Below are 21,930 nucleotides of genomic sequence, written 5' to 3'. Positions count from 1 at the left end.
AGGGGTCCAGTGTGCTGGCCCAATTCTTTCCTGAACAAGTCATGTCTGAATATGCAAAAAAAAACAGACCAGATCATAAGCAATTTTAATTTTAACCATTCTGGTGAGCAGCTAGTGACGTCACATGGTGGTTTTACTTTGTATTTCCTCAACGAGAAATGATGTTGAACATATTTTCACTTACTTACTAGCAATTTGGTAATCTTCGCAAATGCTTATTCAAGTCCTCCCCTCTACTCTTTAATTATGTTTTACTACTGACTTGAAGTAACCTTTATATTTTCTATGTGAGTACTTTGTCAGGTGTATATAAATATCTTCTCCCAGCCTGCTTCCCCCCCTTTTTTCTGCCTCCTCCCCCTTCTGCCCCCCACTCACAGTTCAAGCTGTTGTTTCTCAGTCTAGTTGTATAGGACACAGCTCCCTGGCCCATGCTGGTATTTTGAGCCTGTGCTCCCCCACCTGAGGTCGTCGGTTCACAGCAGCTCACGCCAGCCGGCTCACGCTGGCCGCCAGTCACTCATGGCAGCACATGGTAGCCCAAGGCAGCACAGCAGCAGCCCGTGGCAGCACTCAGCAGCCCATGCCAACCTCCAGCTGCTCACCGCAGCCCAGCTACAGGGAGAGCTGTTGTTCACAATCTTAGCTGTAGAGGGCGCAGCTCACTGGCCCATGTGGGAATTGAACCTGTGACCCCGGTGTTCAGAGCAGGGCACTCCAATCACCTGAGCCCCTGGGCAGGCCCCCCAGCCTACTTCTTGCCTTTTCACTACCTTCATTGTATCACCGATGAACAAAATTTTGTACTTTTGATGAAGTTCAACTTATTAACCTTATTTTATGTTAGTCTCTTTTGTGTACCAAAAAACACTATCAGCCCCAAGGTTGTGCCTATATTTTTTCTCAGAAGTTTCATAGCCTTTTCTAAACTCACTGCATTCACAGGGGGTCTTCTTATAATAATTCACTAACAGCAACACTAATGGTAATGATAAGAACAACAACAGCTAGTATTTATTGAGCTTACACAATATTCCAGATACACTTTCAAGGAATTTACATGTACCAAACTGATTTAATCTCCACAATAGATGTATTAGGTAGGTGTGTTTATCCATCTCCATTTCACAGATACTACACAGGAGTAAGAGCTAATTTGCCCAGTATCTCACAGGGAGTAGAGGTGGGATGGTGATGATAACTGGTAGGGTATATACCATCATGAAAGGCTTTTGCACATGTTACATTAGCACAGTTATTCCCTAGAACGAGTCTGAAATGTGATAGATATCGAAAGGTATAAGAAAGCTTCTATGCATCCATTAAATTAACCCATCCAGTAAAAAAAGTCTACACTGAGTATCTTGTAATCATTAAAAAAAAGTAATTTCTCCAGTCTCCAAATTTGCCTCTAGCATGACTATTCTGATATTCTATAAGAGTGACCAGTGAAGGCTTTGTTATGTTAAATTGTATCACGAATTTTTCTCCTGTCATGGAAGAAATGAATGCTGTATAGGTGTCTCCAAACAGTCTTTGTATTCAAAAGGTTTTTCAACAGTGTGAATTCTCTGATGTTCTCTAAGATGGTTTGCATGGTTACATGCCTTTCCACATTCCTTACACTCATGGGGTTTCTCACTGGTATGAATTTTCTGATGCTGTGTAAGTTGATGGCCATGACTAAAGGCTTTCCCACATTCTTTACACCCATAGGGTTTCTCCCCTGTATGAATTCTCTCATGTTTAACAAGGCTTGACCCATAAATAAAGGCCTTTCCACATTCCTTACATTTATAAGGTGTTTCACCAGTGTGAATTCTCTCATGTTGAGTAAGGTGATAGCCACAATTAAAGGCTTTCCCACATTCTGTGCATTTATATGGCTTCTCACCTGTATGAATTCTCTCGTGTTTAACAAGGCTTGAACCCCAACGAAAGGCCTTCCCACACTCCTTACATTCATGAGGTTTCTCACCAGTATGAATTTTCTGATGTTGAGTGAGGTAATTGACACGAGTAAAGGCCTTCCCACATTCTTGACATTCATAGGGCTTCTCACCGGTATGAATTCTTTTATGTTGAACGAGGCTTGAACCACAGATAAAGGCCTTCCCACAGTCTTTACATTCATAGGGCTTATCACCACTATGAATTCTCTTGTGTTGAATTAGTTTATACACACGGCTAAAGGTCTTCCCACAGTCTTTGCATTCATAGTCTTTCTCACCAGTGTGAAACCTCTGATGCTGAGTGAGCTCATCACCACGTCTAAAGGCCTTCCCACAGTCTTTACACTCATAGGGTTTCTCACCCGTATGAATTCTCCTATGAATAACGAGGCTCGAACCCCATCGAAAGGCTTTCCCACAGTCCTTACATTCATAAGGTTTCTCACCAGTGTGAATTTTCTGATGTTGTGTAAGTTGGTTACCCCAACGAAAGGCCTTTTTACATTCTTTACACTCATAGGGTTTCTCACCAGTGTGAATTTTCTGATGCTGAGTAAGCTGGTAGCCACGACTAAAGGCCTTCCCACATTCCTTACATTCATAGGAATTCTCCCTATTATGAAGTCTCTGATGTGGTCTAACAGAGGTATTTTGTCCATCAGTGGGTGTTTTCCTACAGCTGATTATCATCTGATTGAAATATCCCTCTTGAGGGCTCTGTGCTCCTTCCAACTCACCTTCACACATCCAGTTAAGGCCGAGGGATTTATTTTTTCCATCTGAGTTCCATTTGGAAAAATTTATTTCATTAATGTCCTTTTGTGTAGTTAAATTCTTGGTCTCAAATGGTGACTCCAAATCTGGAAAAAAAAAAAATTTTGTTTCCTTTTACAGAAAACAAAATAAAAAAAACAAGCCTAACTACAACTCAAAAACTTCGCTAGTAGAATAAGTCAACTAGACCTATATTAAAATGTAAAGTCCACATCTGACACCACAATACTTAATGAGAAACACTGGAGAGTTTCCTGCTAAAGTCAAACAGGAAAAAGGTACTGACTATTAGTCCTATTCTTTGCTATCGGCTGACACAATTAAGCAAAAGAAATTAGTGGGGTAAGTCTCAAAAAAGAAGATGAAAAAGAACACAATTTGTAGATGATGTGATGACATACCTGGGAAACCCAGGAAAATTAAATTCAGAACTACTGTAAAAAATAAAAAAAAACAGTTGGATGACTGTGTGTAAAATTAATATTCTAAAATTGATATATGTTTACGCAAGTAATATAATAAAGTAATTCTGGATAGAAAGACCCACCAACACTCAAAAGCAGTAAGAAAGGTAACATGTAGGATTAAATTTAATTAAAAATGTGTAATACTTATGAGGAAACGTTTAGAAAAATTTGAGCATCAAAAAGGATGTGAACAGGAAAACATCAAACATGTTTAAATCCAGGGGCGACCGATGGCTCAGTTGGTTAGCGTGCAAGCTCTGAACAGTTTTGCTGGTTTGATGCCTGCATGGGCCAGTGAGTTGCGTCCTCCACAACTAGATTGAAGACAATGAGCTGCTGCTGAGCTGCTAGAGCGGTGGTCGGATGGCTCAGTTGGTTAGAGCGCGAGCTCTCAACAACAAGGTTGCCAGTTCAATTCCTGTAAGGGAGGGTGGGCTGCGCCCTCTGCAACTAAAGATTGAAAACGGCAACTGGACTTGGAGCTGAGCTGCAACCTCCACAACTAGATTGAAGGACAACGACTTGGAGCTGATGGGCCCTGGAAAAACACACTGTTCCCCAATATTCCCCAATAAAAAATGTTTAAATCCATGAGTTCATAATGATACTAAAAAAAGTTAAATGACCAATCTTGGAGTATTCTAGGAAACCAGCCCTTCATTATTAAAAACTAATTATTTTTTCTTTTTAATTTATTTTTAAATTTTATAGGGGAATATTGGGGAACAGTGTGTTTCTCCAGGGCCCATCAGCTCCAAGTCATTGTCCTTCAGTCTAGTTGTGGAGGGCGCAGCTCAGCTCCAAGTCCAGTCACCGTTTTCAATCTTTAGTTGCAGGGGGTGCAGCTCACTATCCCATGCGGGAGTTGAACCGGCAACCTTGTTGTTGAGGGCTCGCGCTCTAACCAACTGAGCCATCTGGCTGCCCCTCCTGCAGCTCAGAGGCAGCTCGTAGTCTTCAATCTAGTTGTGGAGGGTGCAGCTCATTGGCCCACGTGGGAATCGAACCGGCAACCCTGTTGTTCAGAGCTCGCGCTCTAACCAACTGAGCCATCTGGCCACCCCTAGTTATTTTTTCTTTAATGAACAACCTTCTTATCCAATATGAACAGTGCCACTACATACATAATCAACCAGCAGATGGAGCACAGTTTCTTTTTAAAGAATTATTACAGTGAATAAATGAAGAAGCAATGGTAGAATTACCACCATTTTGAACCCCCAGTGAAAGAGTGAATCTAAGCACTCAAACAGCACCATAACCAGATAGCATGTCATGATGGAAGAATGTAACAGCACCTAGGATGCAGCATTGTCAAAATTAGATACAAGGAAAAGAAAAAAAGCACTCGAAGCTAGGATAACAGCCCTCAGGAACTAGTGAGGGCCTAGGATCATGTCACCTCACCTTGGCTATTCGAGGTGTGGCCCACATACAACGAATGTCATAGAGATTGTAGTAGAGATTATCATCAGCAACACATGAAATCGGGGTGAAATATGAGAAAACAACAAGGTGAGAAGGGGATGGGGTGAAGATAAAGTTCATGGTGGTGGTTTCCTCCCCAGAAGCCGTGGGCCTTGGACCTTGCTAGTAGGTCCAAACGCCTCAGGGGTGCACTTGCTCCCTGCTCAGCGGGGCTGCTGCCATAGGATGGTTTGTCCCAGCCAGACTGGCTCTTTCTTTGTAGTGTCTTCTTGTCTTTTTCCTCACAGCCATCAAGGCTCTTTCCCTTCCTTCCGTAACAGACAATCACATCCAAAATGAACTGTCCTGTTTTCAAAAATTGAAATGCCACATGATGTAGAACTTGCTCACGTATTTTTTGATTGAGCCTTAGTCAAATTTATAACAGCATGAAAGTAAAAATCTTAGAGACTTCAGAAAAGAGAAAGGATTAAAGAAAAAACAGGTGGACCAGGCAGGTAAGGAAAAGCTCTTATTTTAAACTTCCGAGGGCCTTATCCCTGGAGGCGAGTACAACGTGGTAGCTGACAGTACGGATTCTGGGCCAGAATTCTTAGGCTCAATTCTTGCTTCTGCCTTCTCTGCCTGACCAATCACTTTGTGCCCCAGAATACTCACCTACAAAGCAGACATACTATCATGTCTTTCTCATAAACTTGTGAGAATGAAATGTATTTATATACACACAGTGCTTACAACAATGCCTGGTATAGAGTAAGCACAATATTAGCCATTATTATGGTTATTTTACTAACAGTAAGTTAAGAAATTTCCTGAGACATTTACAAGATATTATCATCCAATATTTTATTTTATTTTATTTTTTTTTTTTTTTAAGAAAGGAAAAAATGTATTAAAATTATGCTGATGGTGACTCATCCAATATTTTAAGTCAAAGTTCATAGATTATAACTTTCAATCTCACTTCAGATGCAATGCATAGGAAATGAAATATGCTCACTTTGGTTTTATATGAATTCTGTTTATTCAATCCAGCTCTACATCAGAGGCTGGTTAACTAGAGAAAAATCAAGCCACTGCATCAAGCCATTTTCCTTAAAGGTGGACCCAAAGTAACACAGGCCATCAACAGCAATTTAGGTATAAACATATCACAGTGTGAAGCTCGGTTTCTTTGAAGATGGTCATGAAATATATGTCCTAGAATTTTAATTCATTCTTTGGTCATTAAGAAAGAGAGGTAATTACAGCAAGGGCCAGACAAAGGTGGGAAGATCATTGATGGATGAGACGATGAAGGTACGTAATGCCTATTCCCAAATCGACAAACTCAGAGCATTCCCTGGGGACGAGAAGAAGAGACTCAACTAGTTTCTTGACAGTCCTGAAATTCACAATGCAGGGGACTGACATTCCAGGAAGCAGAGTCTAAGTTTATGACGCAGGCAACTTACTCAGTGAGACCAAGTTACTGTAGTTCTCCAACATCACATCCCAGTACAAGTCCCTCTGCGTCGAGTCCAGACACGCCCACTCCTCCTGAGAGAAGTTGATGGCCACATCTGAGAATGTCACCAGACTCTGAAAACACAAGCCCACATGTCCCTGATGAAATGAGAAGATAGTTTCAAGATGAAGGAAAGGAGAGGAAGGGCTACGCTTTGGGTGGGGGCGGACACAGACCGAAAGCCTGTGATATGAGAGGGGGGCAGTAAGGACATGTGAGTGATTGAGACAGAACCGCTACAGGTTACTGAAGAGCCCCACTGCTGCACAGCAAACCGCCTATACCCTGTGGAATTCTTACTCATCTGACCTGCCAGGACATGGATAATTCATAAGCACAGAGCCTGCCACGGGCCTGCCTCCTAACTTCTCAGCCGGTGTGGATTCCATGGCATCCTTTGCCCTTTGAGGGGAAAGAAAAAAATTCCTACACTTTTGTTTCCATGTAACGTAATATCAGATCGTTTAACTTCAAAAATAAGGTTTGCATGTTTGGATGTTTTCAAGCCTCAAGTTCATCATTTTGCCAGGTTATCTTTTAAGCATTTTTCCTTTGTAATGACAGAAGCATTTCTTATTCCATCGTACAGATGGATTACACTTAATTATTACACTTATACACTTGGGTTGAACAAAATGTGTGAGATACCCCCCAGTTCTGGGAGTATATGATCATCTGCTACTTCCGTCCTGGATAACCTTGCCTGGTACCACCTGCCACCCTGCCTGCCTTTGTCCCTGATTTAGAAGATAATGGTATCAAATGATGCAGAAGCACAGAGCGGGCTGGCGGGTCTGTTCAACAACAAAATTGACCTCTTGGGTTCCCTGACCAGAACATGACCTCTCAATCTGTAGGCTCCAGACACAGCCCTCTGCAATCCCAACGCCTCATAAAGCTTGAGCTCTCACCGCACACTAAGCCTGAGACCAATGAACATAAACACTCCCTCTTATCGTCCAGGAAAAAAGATCAGTGGGGATCAGCTGACAACTCTCACTTTCTCCTGTGGTCAAATGGGACCAACATCTCTAAGTCACCAAACCACAGACTCAACTTAAATTTATTTCTCTCATGGGATTGTCTTCCTCCATCGCGACAACAGTGTTACAACGTTACTATTACAACAGTTTTGATGTGTCCTCCTCTCTATATGCTTAGGTATAGGGGTTCTGTTCAGGTAGTCGTCAGATGATTCTCGAATTGATTGTTCTGTAATTTAGTTGTAATTTTAATGTGATCATGGGAGACGGCAGACATAGCATTTATCTATTCTGCCATCTTGGACCTCCCCACAACATTTTCTAGACAAAGACAAAAAACTGAGCACAAAGAAGATACGGAACAATCAGCATCATGGTTCCATGAACATTAGCCACAAAGGATGGGCACAGGGCTACATGGCATCACCATTCACCAGAACAGGAAGAACTGGGGGGTAGATAATTAGATGAAACTCCTGGGCAGGGGGCTTCAGGATAATTCATAAAGAAGCCACAGGACCCAAATCCCATATTTCAAGAAGGAAAGAGAAATACTTACATGGGCCATAGTTTTAGAATCCAGAACTGACCAGTTGTCTTAGGATTTCCTTTACCGAAGACACAAAATCCAGAGAAACTAGAGCTGGACGAGGAGAAAGAAGCATCGAAGTAAGTGCACCTTGGTTCCCCAAAATGACTTACAACCTTTTTGCTCCTGTCTTTACTTCTAAAGAACCCATGGCTCCTTCCCCCACACCCACACATACACACATCTGGAGAAGATTAAGAGGATTCTAGAAAACAAGCTCTCCCTGAAACTCCAGGAAACCCAGCAGCATAGAACGGAGCAGAGGAGCTTTTATGTATTTATTTCTCACCTTGACTTCAAGACCCAGGCATTTTAGCATGATTCGTGGCCAGCTCCCTGTTGGTGGGTAGGTATTAAGAAACTGGTCTCGACCAAAGAGAGGTCTGGCCTTTGTCCTCAGCTTCTGAGAGGAATCTACATCATACCTAATAGGAAGGGCTCTGTTTTGGGTGCTGGCTGGCTATACCCAAGTCTTATGGTGGGAGCTGGCCCTGCTAGAAGAACCAACTAGGTGATTCTGGGTGGAGGGTTTTGGGTCATGGGTATCAGTTGACCTGAAGACTGAGGTTAACATCCAAGCAACAAATGAATCAATCATGTCTATAGAATCAACCAACTGTGTCTATGCGATGAAATCCTGATGAAAACTCTAACCATAGGCGCACAGGTGAGCTTCCCTGGCTGGCAGTGCTCCGTGCGTGTTGTCAGATATTGATGCCAGCAGAGTAAGGAGTCCTGACTCTCTGGGGAGAGGACGCTGGAAGCTCAGGTTGGGAACAGCCCTGGACCTCCTCACCTTATGCACCTGTTTCCTTGGCCGACGTTAGTCTGTACCCTTTCCCTGGAATAAACCGTACTGGAGTAAAACAGCTCTCAGAGTTCTGGATGTCCTTCTAGTCCTGATTTATTGATCCTGAGGCTGGTTTCAGGAAACTCCTGAACCCGCAGTTTGTGTGAGAACTGGAGGTGGTCTTGGGTGGAGACCGTGCCTTCAGATCTCATAGTGCGGCTCACTCCGCGCAGGGGGACTGTGATCTGGGCCTGAGACCGGGTGTGTCTAGGATGCTTTGTCTCACTCGGAGCACATCCCGCTCCCTCCAGTCACACCGTCCAGGGTGAAGAGGATCTGTTATCAGCCAAACCTGAGTCTCTTCTGGCCTCCAGAGAGGGTGATGTGGGTCAAGACAAGGCAGGTGGACGGGGTGACGGACGGACTGCCCAGGCAGCGGTCAGCATTGAGTCCTGGAAAGCTGACTGCATGAACACATGCAGGTGATCAATGCAAACACTGACATTAGAGCTTATTCAGTGCTAAGACGGGAGAAATACTTAGACATGAAAGGTATTTCAGATATACTGTCAGTCAGAAAATCAGTACCAAACCAGGGTACAGTAACACATTCGTAAAATTCTACATATGAATATATACGCACATGTATAATATGATGTGTGTGTATATATAATGTACACACACACACACACACACACACACGAGAGAGGGGGGGAGAGAGCGACAAATACATAGACACTGACAAACCATAAGACATCACAGAAGGGATAAAAAAATAGAAACAGAGAAATAGAAGGAAAATATCCTGGAAAATTATATATCCCTTACAGAGAAGAGTTAACATGGCAGGTCTGAAGCTGCTATCCTTAGGCCTTCTTGTAAGACTGGCCCTTGGCTGGACTTCCAGAATGTTCCCACCATTCCCTAACTGCTAAGAGTGGTTCACTGTGCTAGAATTTGGGTACGTGTTAAGGCAGGGATGCCTATGTGACTGACCCCCCAATAAAAACCCTCGCCTCCTAGGCAGGCGAGTGTCCCTGGTAGACAATACTGTACACTCGTTGCCGGAGGAATGAAGCATGTCCTGTGTGACTGTACTGGGAGAGGACTCTCAGAAGCGTGTGCATGTTTTCCTCCAGATGTCGTCCTGTGCGCCTTTCCTGCTGCTGACTTTGTGTATCCTTTCATTGTAATAACTCTTAGCCATGAGCAGGGCTATAGGGTTGAATGCTGAGTCCATCCAGAGAACCACTGAAACTGGTACTGGCCTTGGTGACTGACACAGACTTTGACCTTGAGTTTCTTCTTTTCGCATAAGTATACCTAACTGGGTATTACAACCATAGCCATGCATTGGCTTGATAAATATAAATGTGTGTGCATTTCTTTCTTTTAAGTTTATTAAGATGCAGTTAGACTCTTAAAACCAGAGAAACTTGTTTGTTTTAAACAGTTTCCTGTTGAATTGCAGAAAAAGCTCACACTATCTTTGGATTATCTTAATGAATAACTTTTGTTTCCTTTCACTTCCTAATACCTAAACCAACTCTTTGATGTCCATAAATGCCTACAAATGTTGGAGTACTGACTGGAAAAATGACTAAAATTCCAAGTGATGCCTTAGATACTGACAGCTGTCTCAATGCTGCTTAGTTTATGTCTTGGTGAGGGGGTGAATTTTACTTTTCAATTTATCCTTTCAGCTGTGGTGTCCTGCAGATGACTGCTAAATCACTTGAGCCTATTAGTCTTCACTTTGCATCAAACGTTAGAAAATATGTAAGGCATAAAACTTAGAAAATAAATTCCCTTTACCTTCACATAGAGCCTGTGAATTCCGAATTATTTGGTCATGACCTGATGTCAGTGGCTCTAGTGAGAATGACACCCTGTCCTTCGCACCTCTCAGAACACATCACTTGGAATTCGCCACAGCCTGCCTTGTGCTTCTTCCATTCAGACCTTCTCTTCCTTGCTGGATTATAAGCAGTGTACAGTAACCGGGTGCTTTCAGTCATTCTGTCATTCCAAGTACCAACACCACAGAGTCAGGCATATTGCAGGCACTTAACAAAAGTAGGATTTTGACTCAAAAGTCCACTTTTTGAAATGTATCCCAAGGAGAAAGCTATAATAGTGTGTGTATACACACACACACACACACACACACACGAATTTTGTTTATGAGACAGTTGTTCGTTTAAGTTGAGGTAATTGCAGATGCATGTACAGTTGTAAGAAATCATTGAGAGAGAGCCTGTGTACCCTTTACCCTAAGGGTACTGCACCACAAAACCAGACGGTACAACATCATGACCCGGATGTTAGCATTCACACAATCCATTTATTTTATTCAGATTTTCCAGGGAATTATTTTAAAAAATGAAACAAAGTAGAAATATAAATGTCTCATAGTAGGGGATGGATTAAATAAATTATAGTCTGCTATAATGGCATATGTTTACTAATAATGATATTGATTTATATGAATTGAGAAATTTAAGATGAATTACCAAGCAAAGAAGGTAGGTTTAAAAAGTACGTATAATTTGGGAGGAGAGGTCTTGGAGAATTTAAGAATCCTGGCTCTGCAGTCTGACTTTCAGGATGTGAATCTTAGCGCTGATGGTTACTCACCCCACAGTATTTGTGAGACGGGGTAAAAATAGTACTTACCAGGTATGACTGTCTCAACTACAAAGACCATCTACATAAAGTACAATATGTAACAATTATTTAATGCAAGTTAGCTGTTATTATTGAAGGTCAATAACATTAGACACCCCTCAATCCGTTTTTTTTTTTTTAAAGAAATCCAAGCCTTTCTAAAACCTAAAAAAAAAAAAAAAAAGAAATCCAAGCCTGCTGTGTCATTTTCTTACATAAAAATGTTTTCAAACCTGCTGTCTATATAATCAATGCTAGCGAAAAACTTTCAGAGCCTCTTAAGAACGAAATTATTTTTAATTAACAATAGTAGCAAAAAAAAAGAAAGATTCTGAGACAGATAAGGAAGAAACGTTTTATCTCCACCAGCAAAGAGAGGGACAGCCAGGATTCTGCATTAAAAATCCAGCTAGAAGGATTGAAACTGAGGAGATGCCACATTAAGAACATTACCAAGCGGCTCAGTCTTCTCTTCTATGGGATATGAGAGATTTATGTGAACATTTTAAACTGCTGTCATCTTACGCTTTTCTCATATATCAGCCCTTGGAAATGTCACTTGCACAGTCCATATTTGTAATGTGTCAGTGACCACTGCCATGGTCTGTGAAAGATATACCAAAATCTTAGAAAGTCTAATTTTGAAAGTTTTTCTTGCTAATTTATTGAAGTGGGATTAGTTTCAAATCATGTATCTCTAATCCTATAAGGGGTAAATATGTGAGAGATTTTTTTTCAAAGCAAGAAGGGGATCACTGGCATGGCATGCCTCTCCCCTCCCCACATGTACACAGGTGTCACGTGATCCATGGCTGAAGTGTATTCCTTTTACAAACTAAGATTTGGCGAGTCTTTGGCTCATTTGCACGATCAGTTAGCAGGATTCAATGCTCTAGAAACAAAACCACACACATATGCTTAGAGGGGGAAGGGAGGATTGGAAACATACACACCAAAATATCAACAGTCATTATCTTTGGATGGTACAGTTATGGGTAATTTCAAGTTTCTTCTGTATGATCTCCCTAGGAAACTGAATTTTTTTTTTTTTTTTGCAGCAAGCCTGCATTAATCCCATCATAAGAAATGTAACTAAGACAGTCCCAAATTTTAAAAAATAATTAGCAAAGAAAAGGACCATGGTTATGGGGGGGCAGTATGTTGCAGTCATTAAGGGAACTTTGAATGGACAGGCTTGTGGTAGACAGAGTAACTGTCTCCCAAAGATGCCCATGTCCTAATTCTGGAAACTGTGAATACGTTACATTACCTAGCAAAGGGGATGTAGGTTGCAGGTGGACTTAAAGTCACTAATAAACTGACTTTACGTACGGAGATTATCCAGAATTATCCAGGTGGGCCCAATGTATTTGCAAGAGTCCTTAAAAGTAGACGAGGAAGGGGTCAGAAGGAGAGAAAGATGTGATGACAGAAGCAGGGTCAGAGTGATGTGATAGGAGAGGACTTGACTTGTCTTTGCTAGCTCTGAAGAGGCAGGAAGATGCCACAAAGCAAATAAAGCAGGCAGCTCTGGAAGCCGGGAAAGGCAGGGAGAGAGAACGCCTTCTAGAGCCTCAAAAGGAATACAGCCTTGCCAACACCTTGGTTTTAGCCTGGTGAGACCTATTTGGACTTTGCACCTCTACTAGGACTGTAAGATAATAAATTTGTGCTGTTTTAATCCACTAAATCTGTGGCAATATGTTACAGCAGCAAAAGGAAACTGATACAAAGCGTAGAATTGAAAAAGCAAGGTGACTAAAACAAATATCACCTCGCTGATCTTGGATGTCCTTCCACTGCGTCTCAGCAGTGCCATCAGACCCTGAACACAGGAATGCAGCTAAGCTGTTCTGCAGACTTGTAAGGCAAAGTGTGCAAAGCAGACAGGAGGCTGTTTGGTACAGAGAAGGTGCTCAATAAATGTGACCATGCTCCCTCCCACCTTTGCTGAATAATCAATTAAAATGTCAATTTGGATAGAATACTTAAAAAATGTTTTATTAAATGAATTTCAAGCTAATTAAAACATTTCACCCATATTATGAGTACTGCTTAATATTGTATCACATGCGTTTTTCCTTCTTATGACTATTTCTAAACATAATTTTTCATAGCTGCGAAATATTCTATAATGCGAATTGGGTGTGTCATCCTAAATACTATCCTAATATTTAGTATCATCCTAAATACTGACTGTAGTCAGGCAAACACAGTCTGATTCCAGACCAAGAATCTAATTGTTTGGGGCACGTCCACCTTTGTGAATGCCATGAAGCTATAGACTTTCTCCTAGGAAAACACCACATTTACAAACATATGCACTGACTGTATATAATTTCCTTTGGGAAATTGTAAATGGAATTAAAAGAAGGACCCCAGTTTAAGGATTCCAGTCCTAGACCCTTTGAGGATCCAGTTCATTTTGTCAACGTGCAAGTACCAATCACAGTGACCTTCATACGTATGTTGCTCCTGATCTATAGAACGTCCAGACTTACCATATAGCAAAAACAGTATTTGCTGAACACTTATGCTCTGGGGGGCTGTTCTAAGAGATTTTGCCTGTATTATCTCAACCCTATTTTCATAAAGCTCAAAATGGATCGGAACCCCAATACTCTAGACTCTAGGTCAGGCTTGGCAAACTACAGCCTGCTGGCCAAATCCAGCCCACAGCCTGTTTTTGTGGGGCCAGAGAGCCAACAAGGGGTTTTATGTTTTTAAAGGGTTGTAAAAACAAACAAAAAGCAAAGGAGGAGGAGAGGGCATCATTCCCCATTCCTTAAGTGTGAGCTGCACAGAGTGACTTCCTTCCAAAGAGGACAGTATGGAAAGGGGGAAAAAGGAGTGACTTTACAGTGGAGAAAATTGATAAACACTACCTGAGCCAAGGGATCAACTGCCACCTCACCAATCACAAATCATGTTGACAGTATGCACCCTTGCCACGTCGTGAGGAAAGTGGTAATTTACCTCTGTGATCTTCTACCCTCAAATGCATAAACCCTGTCTTACCATGAGAAAAACATTAGGTCCCAATGGAGGGACATCCTGCAAAAACCTGACCAGTACCTCTTAAAAATGTCAAGGTCATCAGAAACAAGGGAAGTCTGAGAAACTGTCACAGCCAAGAGGAGCGTAAGGAGACATGACAATGAACTGTCGTGGTATCCTAGGGCGGGGAGGGGGTCCTGGAACAGATGAAGAACATTATGTAAAAACTAAGGAAAATAAGTAAAGCATGGATTCAGTTAATGCTAATATATCAAAATTGGCTTATTTATTTTAACTAAGGTCCCTTACTAATGTAAGTTGGTAATAATAGGAGAAACTGAGTGCAGCGTACGTGGAATTCTCTGTACCATCATTGGAATTTATCTGTAAATCTAAAACTATTCTAAAAAATAAAATCTGCTGAAAAAGAACAATATGCAACCATATATAGCTCACAAAGCATAAAATGTTTAATACATGACCTCTACAGAAAGAGTTGAGCAACCTCTCCTTCAGGTTCAGAATTGATACTCAGTATCAAACCGTACTGTATCTAAACAAACTGAAACTGACCGACTTCAAACAAGACATGGCTCACACAACACACTTCTACTTATTGATTACTGAAAAAAAATTCCTGCCTTATGACAAAGACCTTTGCCCAAACCCCACTCCCCAAAGCCTCACCAAGCTGACAACTTTGTCATGTACTGACTAAAACAATCAAACCTTCTCCTTTCTTCCTGTGCTTTGAAAGTCAGGTGTGTGGGAAAGACCAAAGATATCTAGTGTTTGACTCCACCTAAAAAATCAATGTACTACTTACCAAATCACACTAAAATAAAGTGCAAACAATAACCTCCCAGTAGTATTCTTTTACACCATCAAATTCTTAGAAAAGAGCACACAGAAGGATGTGAATAATCTGCCGAATGAATAGGTGAATACTCACTGGAGAAGGTGGGTACACTGGGGAGAGTGGGTACACCTGCACAGCCCTTGTCACTCCTCTTGGGAAGGAATTATTGGGATAGGTCACTGTTAGGGAGGATATTTCAAGGAAAGCAAATATTCTTAAGCCCTAAAAACACAAATCACTTACTGAACATCAAAAAATACAACTCATCTGAACCTTGATTTTTAAGATGTGTAACAATTCTTCTCCCTCCTGAGGATGCTTTATCTAGAGGATGGCTGGTCTGGGGGAAAGCGAAGGATAGAATAAGACACCAGGTTCTTTCTGGAGCACAGACTACATCAGAACATACCGTCCAAGGCCACACCTATCCCCATGTCATATCTAAAACCCATCAGAAATAAGGGGGAACTGGGATCTGAGTATTTCAGAGATTCTTGGGGACCAGGCTCTAGTAACTGGGGTTCTGAAATATGTGGCTGTCCCCTACACCCACCTGCCAAGTCAGGGACCTCTACCCTCTAAAAAGAGGAGCCTTATTCCCGAGGCCTTTGCATTCTGTCATTCGGGGAGCCTGCATGGAGAGCAGGGCCAGATCTATAACTGCCATCTCATAACTATGTCTGCGCCCTTCTTGTTAGTCATTTTCACTGTAGGGTTCAGGCTCTGACTTACCGTTCGTGTCCCTGCGTCCAGGCAGGTATCACATGGTTCGGTGAAGGCAGAGGGCGTTGCCGACATCCGAGCTACAGGTTACACTGTCACGACACACCCGTGTTCACTCAATCCGTGGCCACACCGAATCACGCGGGCACAATACTGCACCAGTAGTCACGGCCTAACAAGCGCCCCGTCAGGTGATACACCTCAGTCCCGTCAGCGTTACTGACTCCCACGTCAGAGACATGGTGCCCGGCCCTGACAAAGCCACAGGACAGCACAGGCACGCAGTTCACAGCCTCGGAGACATAGCTGGGCCCTGCCATCCCCTCTAAGCCCACACGCGGGTAAGTCACACAGAGCAGAGTCGCCCCGACAGACGCTCCCACGTACGCGTCACAGCCACGGGGACCGGGCCCGGCGGCGTACCCCCTCTCTCACTTCCAAGTGCGTCACAGCCACGGGGACAGGGCCTGTCCCTGTCACCCTCACCGACGCTCCCACGCACCTCACTTGCGGGGACGTGGCCCGGTCCCTGGCGCGCGCGCACACACACACACTCCCTCTCTCGCGCGCGCGCTTCTCTCCACAGCTGCTCTCGTAGCCACAGGCCCAGGCTCTGCTTCGGGCCTCCTGGCCCGGGGCGTTTCCCTCCCCGCCATCCCCCGCTGCATTCCGCGCTGGTTTCCTCCTGGGATGCTAACAACTGCTAACAACTTACCGCGTAGGGAACAACGACCAACACGGCGTCGGGAGGGGGCGCAAGGGTTGAGCTTAACTCGGGAGGCGATCTGCAGAGGCCGCTGCCTAAAAAAACCCTTCGCGAAGGAAGCGCGCCTCCCAGCATGCAACGGGAACGCTCCTAATGGGGCTGTTCCTCAGAGACTTCTGGGAAATGTAGTCCAGAATCTGGGAATCCGCGGAACTGGAAGCGGTTCCTCTTGCTTCCTCAGCAGGCAACTAACTCTACAAGGCCCTAATGAGTGGGCTGTGCCCCGAGACTTCTGGGAAATGTAGTTCTCGTGGGAATCCTCCGGTCTGGAAGCGCGGCCTTCAGGCGTTCTGCCCTTCTCCTAAAGGAGCTGTGCCTAATAGCGCGATTGTTAGGGGGTAATTTGCAAATGCTGGGAGCCCTGTCAGCACTTCATTCTCTCTCCCAGCTTGAAATTCAGTCTGCTGCTAAGGACAATGGACCGGCAGGCCCCTGGAAAATGTTCAGAGTCAAGGAAGGAATCCCCAAAAGATGGGAGTCCAATAGAGCAGACTGCTCCTGGAACCTAGCCTAAGGGTGTCTAGATTGTAATCTGTGTGATGTTACTTTGTAATTATTAGTGATTCTTGAACAATAGGGGGCTGAACTGTGCCAGTCCACTCATGTGGGAATGTTTTTCAATAAACAGTCAGCCCATCAACTGGATTCCATCAACCAATGGAAAACTATTTTCAATCTGTAGTTGGAATTGTCGACTGGCCAAATAATTCTCCAGGTAATCCACCAAAAGAAAATGGTTTATTGAAATAGAATCACCAAGGAGTGTGTGCACACTGACCTACCTACTCATTATCACCCATGTGCGGAAAAAAAGGGGTACAGCCCAACCTGGCTTTCCCTTTTATTTGCATCCCCCCACCTGAAAGTTATCCTAGAGTTCAAGAGGAAGTCAAGACTAGAGAGTTAACAAGGCCCAGCTCCATCCATGGTCCTCTCAGCTCTATGATTAAACATCTTAAGGGTGGTCAAGTGACTCAGTTGGTTAGAGCCCGAGCTCTGGGCAACCAGGACCTGGGTTCAATTCCCACATGGACCAGCAAGCTGCGCCCTCCGAAATTAGAATGAAGTCAATGAGCTGCAGCTCAGTTCCCGTGTGGCCAGACGGCTCAGTTGGTTGGAGTGTGGGCTCTCAACTACAAGATTACCGGTTCGACTCCTCCATTCCCTCAAGGAATGGTAGGCTGCACCCCCTGCAACTAACAGCGGCAACTGGACCTGGAGCTGAGCTGCACCCTCCACAACTAAGACTGAAAAGATAACAACTTGAGTTGGAAAAGTCCTGGAAGTACACACTTGTGGGGACAGAGCCAGGAGTGCAGTTTCCAGGCTCTCACCCTCACGTGGAAAGATGCTGGCTCAGGTAGTAAATGGCCATCACCTGTGATTGGATGGCCATCAGCTGTGGCTGGTTGGCCATCAGCTGTAACCAGTGAGCCATTGGCCCCTAATATAACTGCCGTGACTATGCTAGCAGTAAATGGGGGCTAGCAAGAAGATGGTGGCTGAGCTAGCAAGAGCAGATTGCAGAGAGGCAGGTTGCAGCTAGCAAGTGAGGTTGGTTGGAAGAGACAAATGGACAACGGGTTGAGGATCGTGTGGCTCCTGTCTCCTGTGTCTCCAACCCAGACGCCAGTGAGACTATAGTGGTATGACTCCCTTATCTATGGCTCCGTGGGTGTTCCTTTTTGTCCTCACCGTGTCCTGCATTCTTATGTGGGGAGCGGGAGCTGAGACCCTGCATAACACATGGCGCAGTGAGCAGGGTATGGCGCCAGGCAAAGCTCTCCGAGGGATGGTAGAGCAGTTTTTGCGTGTGAAAACTCAGTCTCGGGAAGCCCATGAGGAGCAGTGCTGGAAACAGGAAATGCAATCTGCCTGGGAGAAATGTGACCCCTTGGTGAATTGGTGGTCCTCTCAAGCCTCCGGATGGCATGCCTCCCTGTTGGCCACAGCAGGCATCACCTGCTTTTTGGTAGGCTGCTGCTGCCATATGCTCTTAGAGTTGTGGAAGTCTTGTGCAAGGGCCACCATCCATTTGGATGCCTGGTGCTGTGAGCAGGATCCCGGCCAGGTGGAAATGGTGTCTAACTCCAGGCAGGAGAACAGATGGCCTCCACACAGTGTGTGGCGCCCAGTGGCCACTGTTCTCAGGAGTTGGACCCCCCAGGAAGGGTGGGAGGACATGGAAGGCTCTCTGGCCTGTGTGGAGAGGGCCCTGCAGGCTCTGGCTGAGCAGTTGCCGGAGGAGGCGAAGGGAACAGCTGGCCACGTGGGCTGGATGTTCCTCATTGCCTTGAGTCTCAACAGGGAATATGCGCTTAATGAAATAGCTCAGGTGTCGGACCAGGTGTCCCAGTTGGAGACCCTGGAAGCTTGGGTCTGCCTGTTAGAAGAGGGGCCCCACAGTGGAGACTCTGAGGCAAAGGCGGAGGAAGCCAGTGGAGGCAATGTAGCTCCCAACCCCCAAGCCCTGCCAATCTTGAAGCAAAAGGTAAAATGTGAGCAACCTTTGGGCCCTGGGGGCATTGCTGCTGGCAACCCAGCTGTGACTGAGTTCACAACCGACACCCCTTACACTCCCACTGAGTTGCAGGAGCTGGGGAAGCGGTGCCGACAGCGCCCTGGAGAGCCAGTCTCGGCTTGGCTACTACGTGTATGGGATGAGGGGGCAGACAGCATTCTCTGCTCCCCAGGCGAGATGGAAAAGCTAGCCTTTGTGACAAGGTTACAGAACTGCCATAGGTTGCCCCACGACCAGGGCAACCACACTCTAATGGAGTGGCTCACTGCTGCGGTACGCACAGTATGGGGAGAGGCTGGCGAACTGCCAGATACTGTGAGTAAATGGCAATCATATACAGAACTTACTCAAATCATCCATGAAATGGGTATGAGACATGCTATTTTCAACCCTACTATGCGAGGGCCGGATTATGAGCTTTTTACAGCCAGCATGAGAGATCTGGTTTTGGATACTGCACCTGTGAGTGCTTTTGGATCCTTGGTTGCCATTCTTACGCCCTATGTGGGGCAGCGGATCCATGAAGTTACTGTTGCCATGGCCACCCTAGGGGATGTTGAAAGCTGGCGGCAAAGGAAGTTAAGACAGGAGGTCCGAGCAGTCGAAATCTGGAAGCCCAAATCAAAAGCAAGGGGGCGAGGTCGCGGGCCTCAGAGAGTAACACGCACGCAGATGTGGCATGATCTCGTGGCAGCAGGGGTCGATCGGGAGAAAAATAGACAGACAACCCAATGCACTCTTGTTGGAACTTTAGAAAAATAGACAGACAATCCAATGCACTCTTGTTGGAACTTTAGGAACAGTTGCGTCCGGAACAATTCTGGAGAAGCCTAAAGAAGTCTGGGAAAGCGCGACCTGTGTCCCTCCAGGACTTCATGGGGCCCCTTGAGGCCGGCTCCTTTCAGCTTGATTAAGGGTGGGGCCAAGGTACCCAATCAGAGGGGATAAGCGGGGACTGGAGGCCCCACGTGGAACTGTCCATACATTGGTCCCCTTCTAATGTGCAGAGGGTTTTAGCCCTAGTGAACACTGGCGCAGACTGCAGTCTCGTTTATGGGAACCCAGAACTGTTCCCCAGACGAGCAATCTGCATTGATGGCTACGGGGGAAAGACTGTGACTGTGAAAGCTGTTTCCCTACCACTGGGTATAGGAAGGCTTCCCCCTCGTACCTACAAGGTTTATGTCTCCCCTGTTCCGGAGTATATTCTACGGGTGGACGTGCTACATGGCCTCAGTTTACAGTCGTCGGGTGGAGAGTTCCATCTCCAGATCCGGGTGGTGAAAGCGGTGACACACGGGCATGCTCACCACCCTCCTCAAGTGTTGCCACAGCCCTGGCGCGTGGTTACAGTGCGACAGTACCTGCCAGGAGGGCAGGAGGAGATTGGTCGTACAATATTGGAATTGGAGAAGACACATATTGTGAGGCCGACGCACAGTCCCTTTAACTCCCCAGTATGGCCTGTCAAGAGACCAGATGGGACCTGGCGAATGACTGTGGACTATAGGGAGTTAAATAAGGTGACACCACCCTTGCAAGCTGCAGTGCCTTCAATTCACGATTTGATGGATCGTCTGACTACCCGCCTGGGGACATATCACTATGTAGTGGACTTGGCCAACGCTTTTTTCTCCATTGACATTGCACCGAGTGTCAAGAGCAGTTTGCTTTTACTTGGGATGGGCAGCAGTGGACTTTTCAAGTCCTTCTGCAAGGATACTTGCACAGCCCCACTATCTGCCACGGGCTGGTAGCCCAGGACTTGGCACAGTGGGATCGCCCGTCCTCTGTGGCCTTGTTTAATTATGTCGATGATATTTTATTAACCTCCGATTCTCTTTCAGATTTAGAGCAAGCAGTTCCCTCTCTTCTCCGCCACCTGAAGTCACGCGGCTGGGTGGTGAATGAGGAAAAGGTCCAAGTCCCTGGTTTATCCATCAAGGTTTTGGGTGTTGTGTGGTCGGGTAAGACAAAGGTCATACCTGAGGTGATTATTGACAAAATACAAGCCTTTCCCCGGCCAACCAGGGTCTTCCAACTGCAGATGTATTTGGGTGTGCTAGGATATTGGCGGGCATTTGTACTCCATTTAGCACAAATGGCAAGGCCCTTATATAACATGATAAAAAAGGGGGCCTCATGGGATTGGACAGAGGCTATAAAGCAAGACTTTGTTGGCACAAAAAGGGGAAGGGCAGCAGGCACAGGCTCTGCAAGTAGTAGACTCTGGCCACCCATTTGAACTTGATGTTCACGTAACGCAAGAGGGGTATGGTTGGCGTCTCTGGCAACGGCAGGAGCGTCTCCGGTTGCCAGTGGGATTTTGGTCCCAATTGTGGAAAGGAGCAGAAGTCCGCTACTCTCTAATAGAGAAACAGCTGGCTGCTCTGTATGCAGCCCTAGTGGCCACAGAAGCCATCACAGGAACGGCATGGATGTTGATTCGAACAACCTATCCCATCCAGTGGAGGGTCCGTACATGGACCCAGGGACCCAAAATCGGGGTGGCACAGACCACCTCCCTCGCCAAGTGGGGTGCTTACTTAGAGCAATGTGGCACCCTTAGTTCAAGCCCCCCCCCTTTTTTTTTAGTTCAAGCCCTTTGAGCACAGAGCTGCAACAGGTCCTGGGGCCTGTGGAGCTTGTAGCCCAGGCTGAGCCTAGTGCTCTGCCTAAGGGAAAGGACTTGGAGCCCTCACCCTACAAAGAAAGTCCCCAGTACCTGAGGATGCCTGGTTTACCGATGGTTCTAGCTGAGGAGCTGCAGCCATTTGAATGGCTATTGGTGTGCAGCCCAAAACCGACACCATTTGGTTTGATACTGGGACAGACCAAAGCAGCCAGTGGGCTGAGCTACAGGCTGTGTGGATGGTAATCAGCCAGGAGCCTGGGCCCCTGGTTATT

At 45.2% G+C, this 21,930-nt stretch overlaps 1 protein-coding gene across 1 annotated transcript; it reads right to left on the bottom strand.

Moving 5' to 3' along the window:
• Positions 1–985: 985 nt before the first annotated feature.
• ZNF331 (zinc finger protein 331) lies at positions 986–16,577 on the bottom strand (the record flags this gene model as incomplete). The annotated part of the gene is made up of 3 exons (XM_081031547.1): positions 986–2,812; positions 6,076–6,202; positions 16,452–16,577. The coding sequence occupies 3 exons, from the start codon at positions 16,575–16,577 to the stop codon at positions 1,494–1,496; spliced, it is 1,572 nt and encodes a 523-aa protein (XP_080887673.1). The 3' UTR covers positions 986–1,493.
• Positions 16,578–21,930: the final 5,353 nt, after the last annotated feature.

The sequence above is a fragment of the Rhinolophus hipposideros genome, assembly GCF_964194185.1.
Source record: "Rhinolophus hipposideros genome assembly, chromosome: 21".
NCBI lineage: Eukaryota > Metazoa > Chordata > Mammalia > Chiroptera > Rhinolophidae > Rhinolophus > Rhinolophus hipposideros.
The sequence above is the reverse complement of the archived record's forward strand: the minus strand, read 5'-3'. Positions and strand labels throughout refer to the sequence as shown.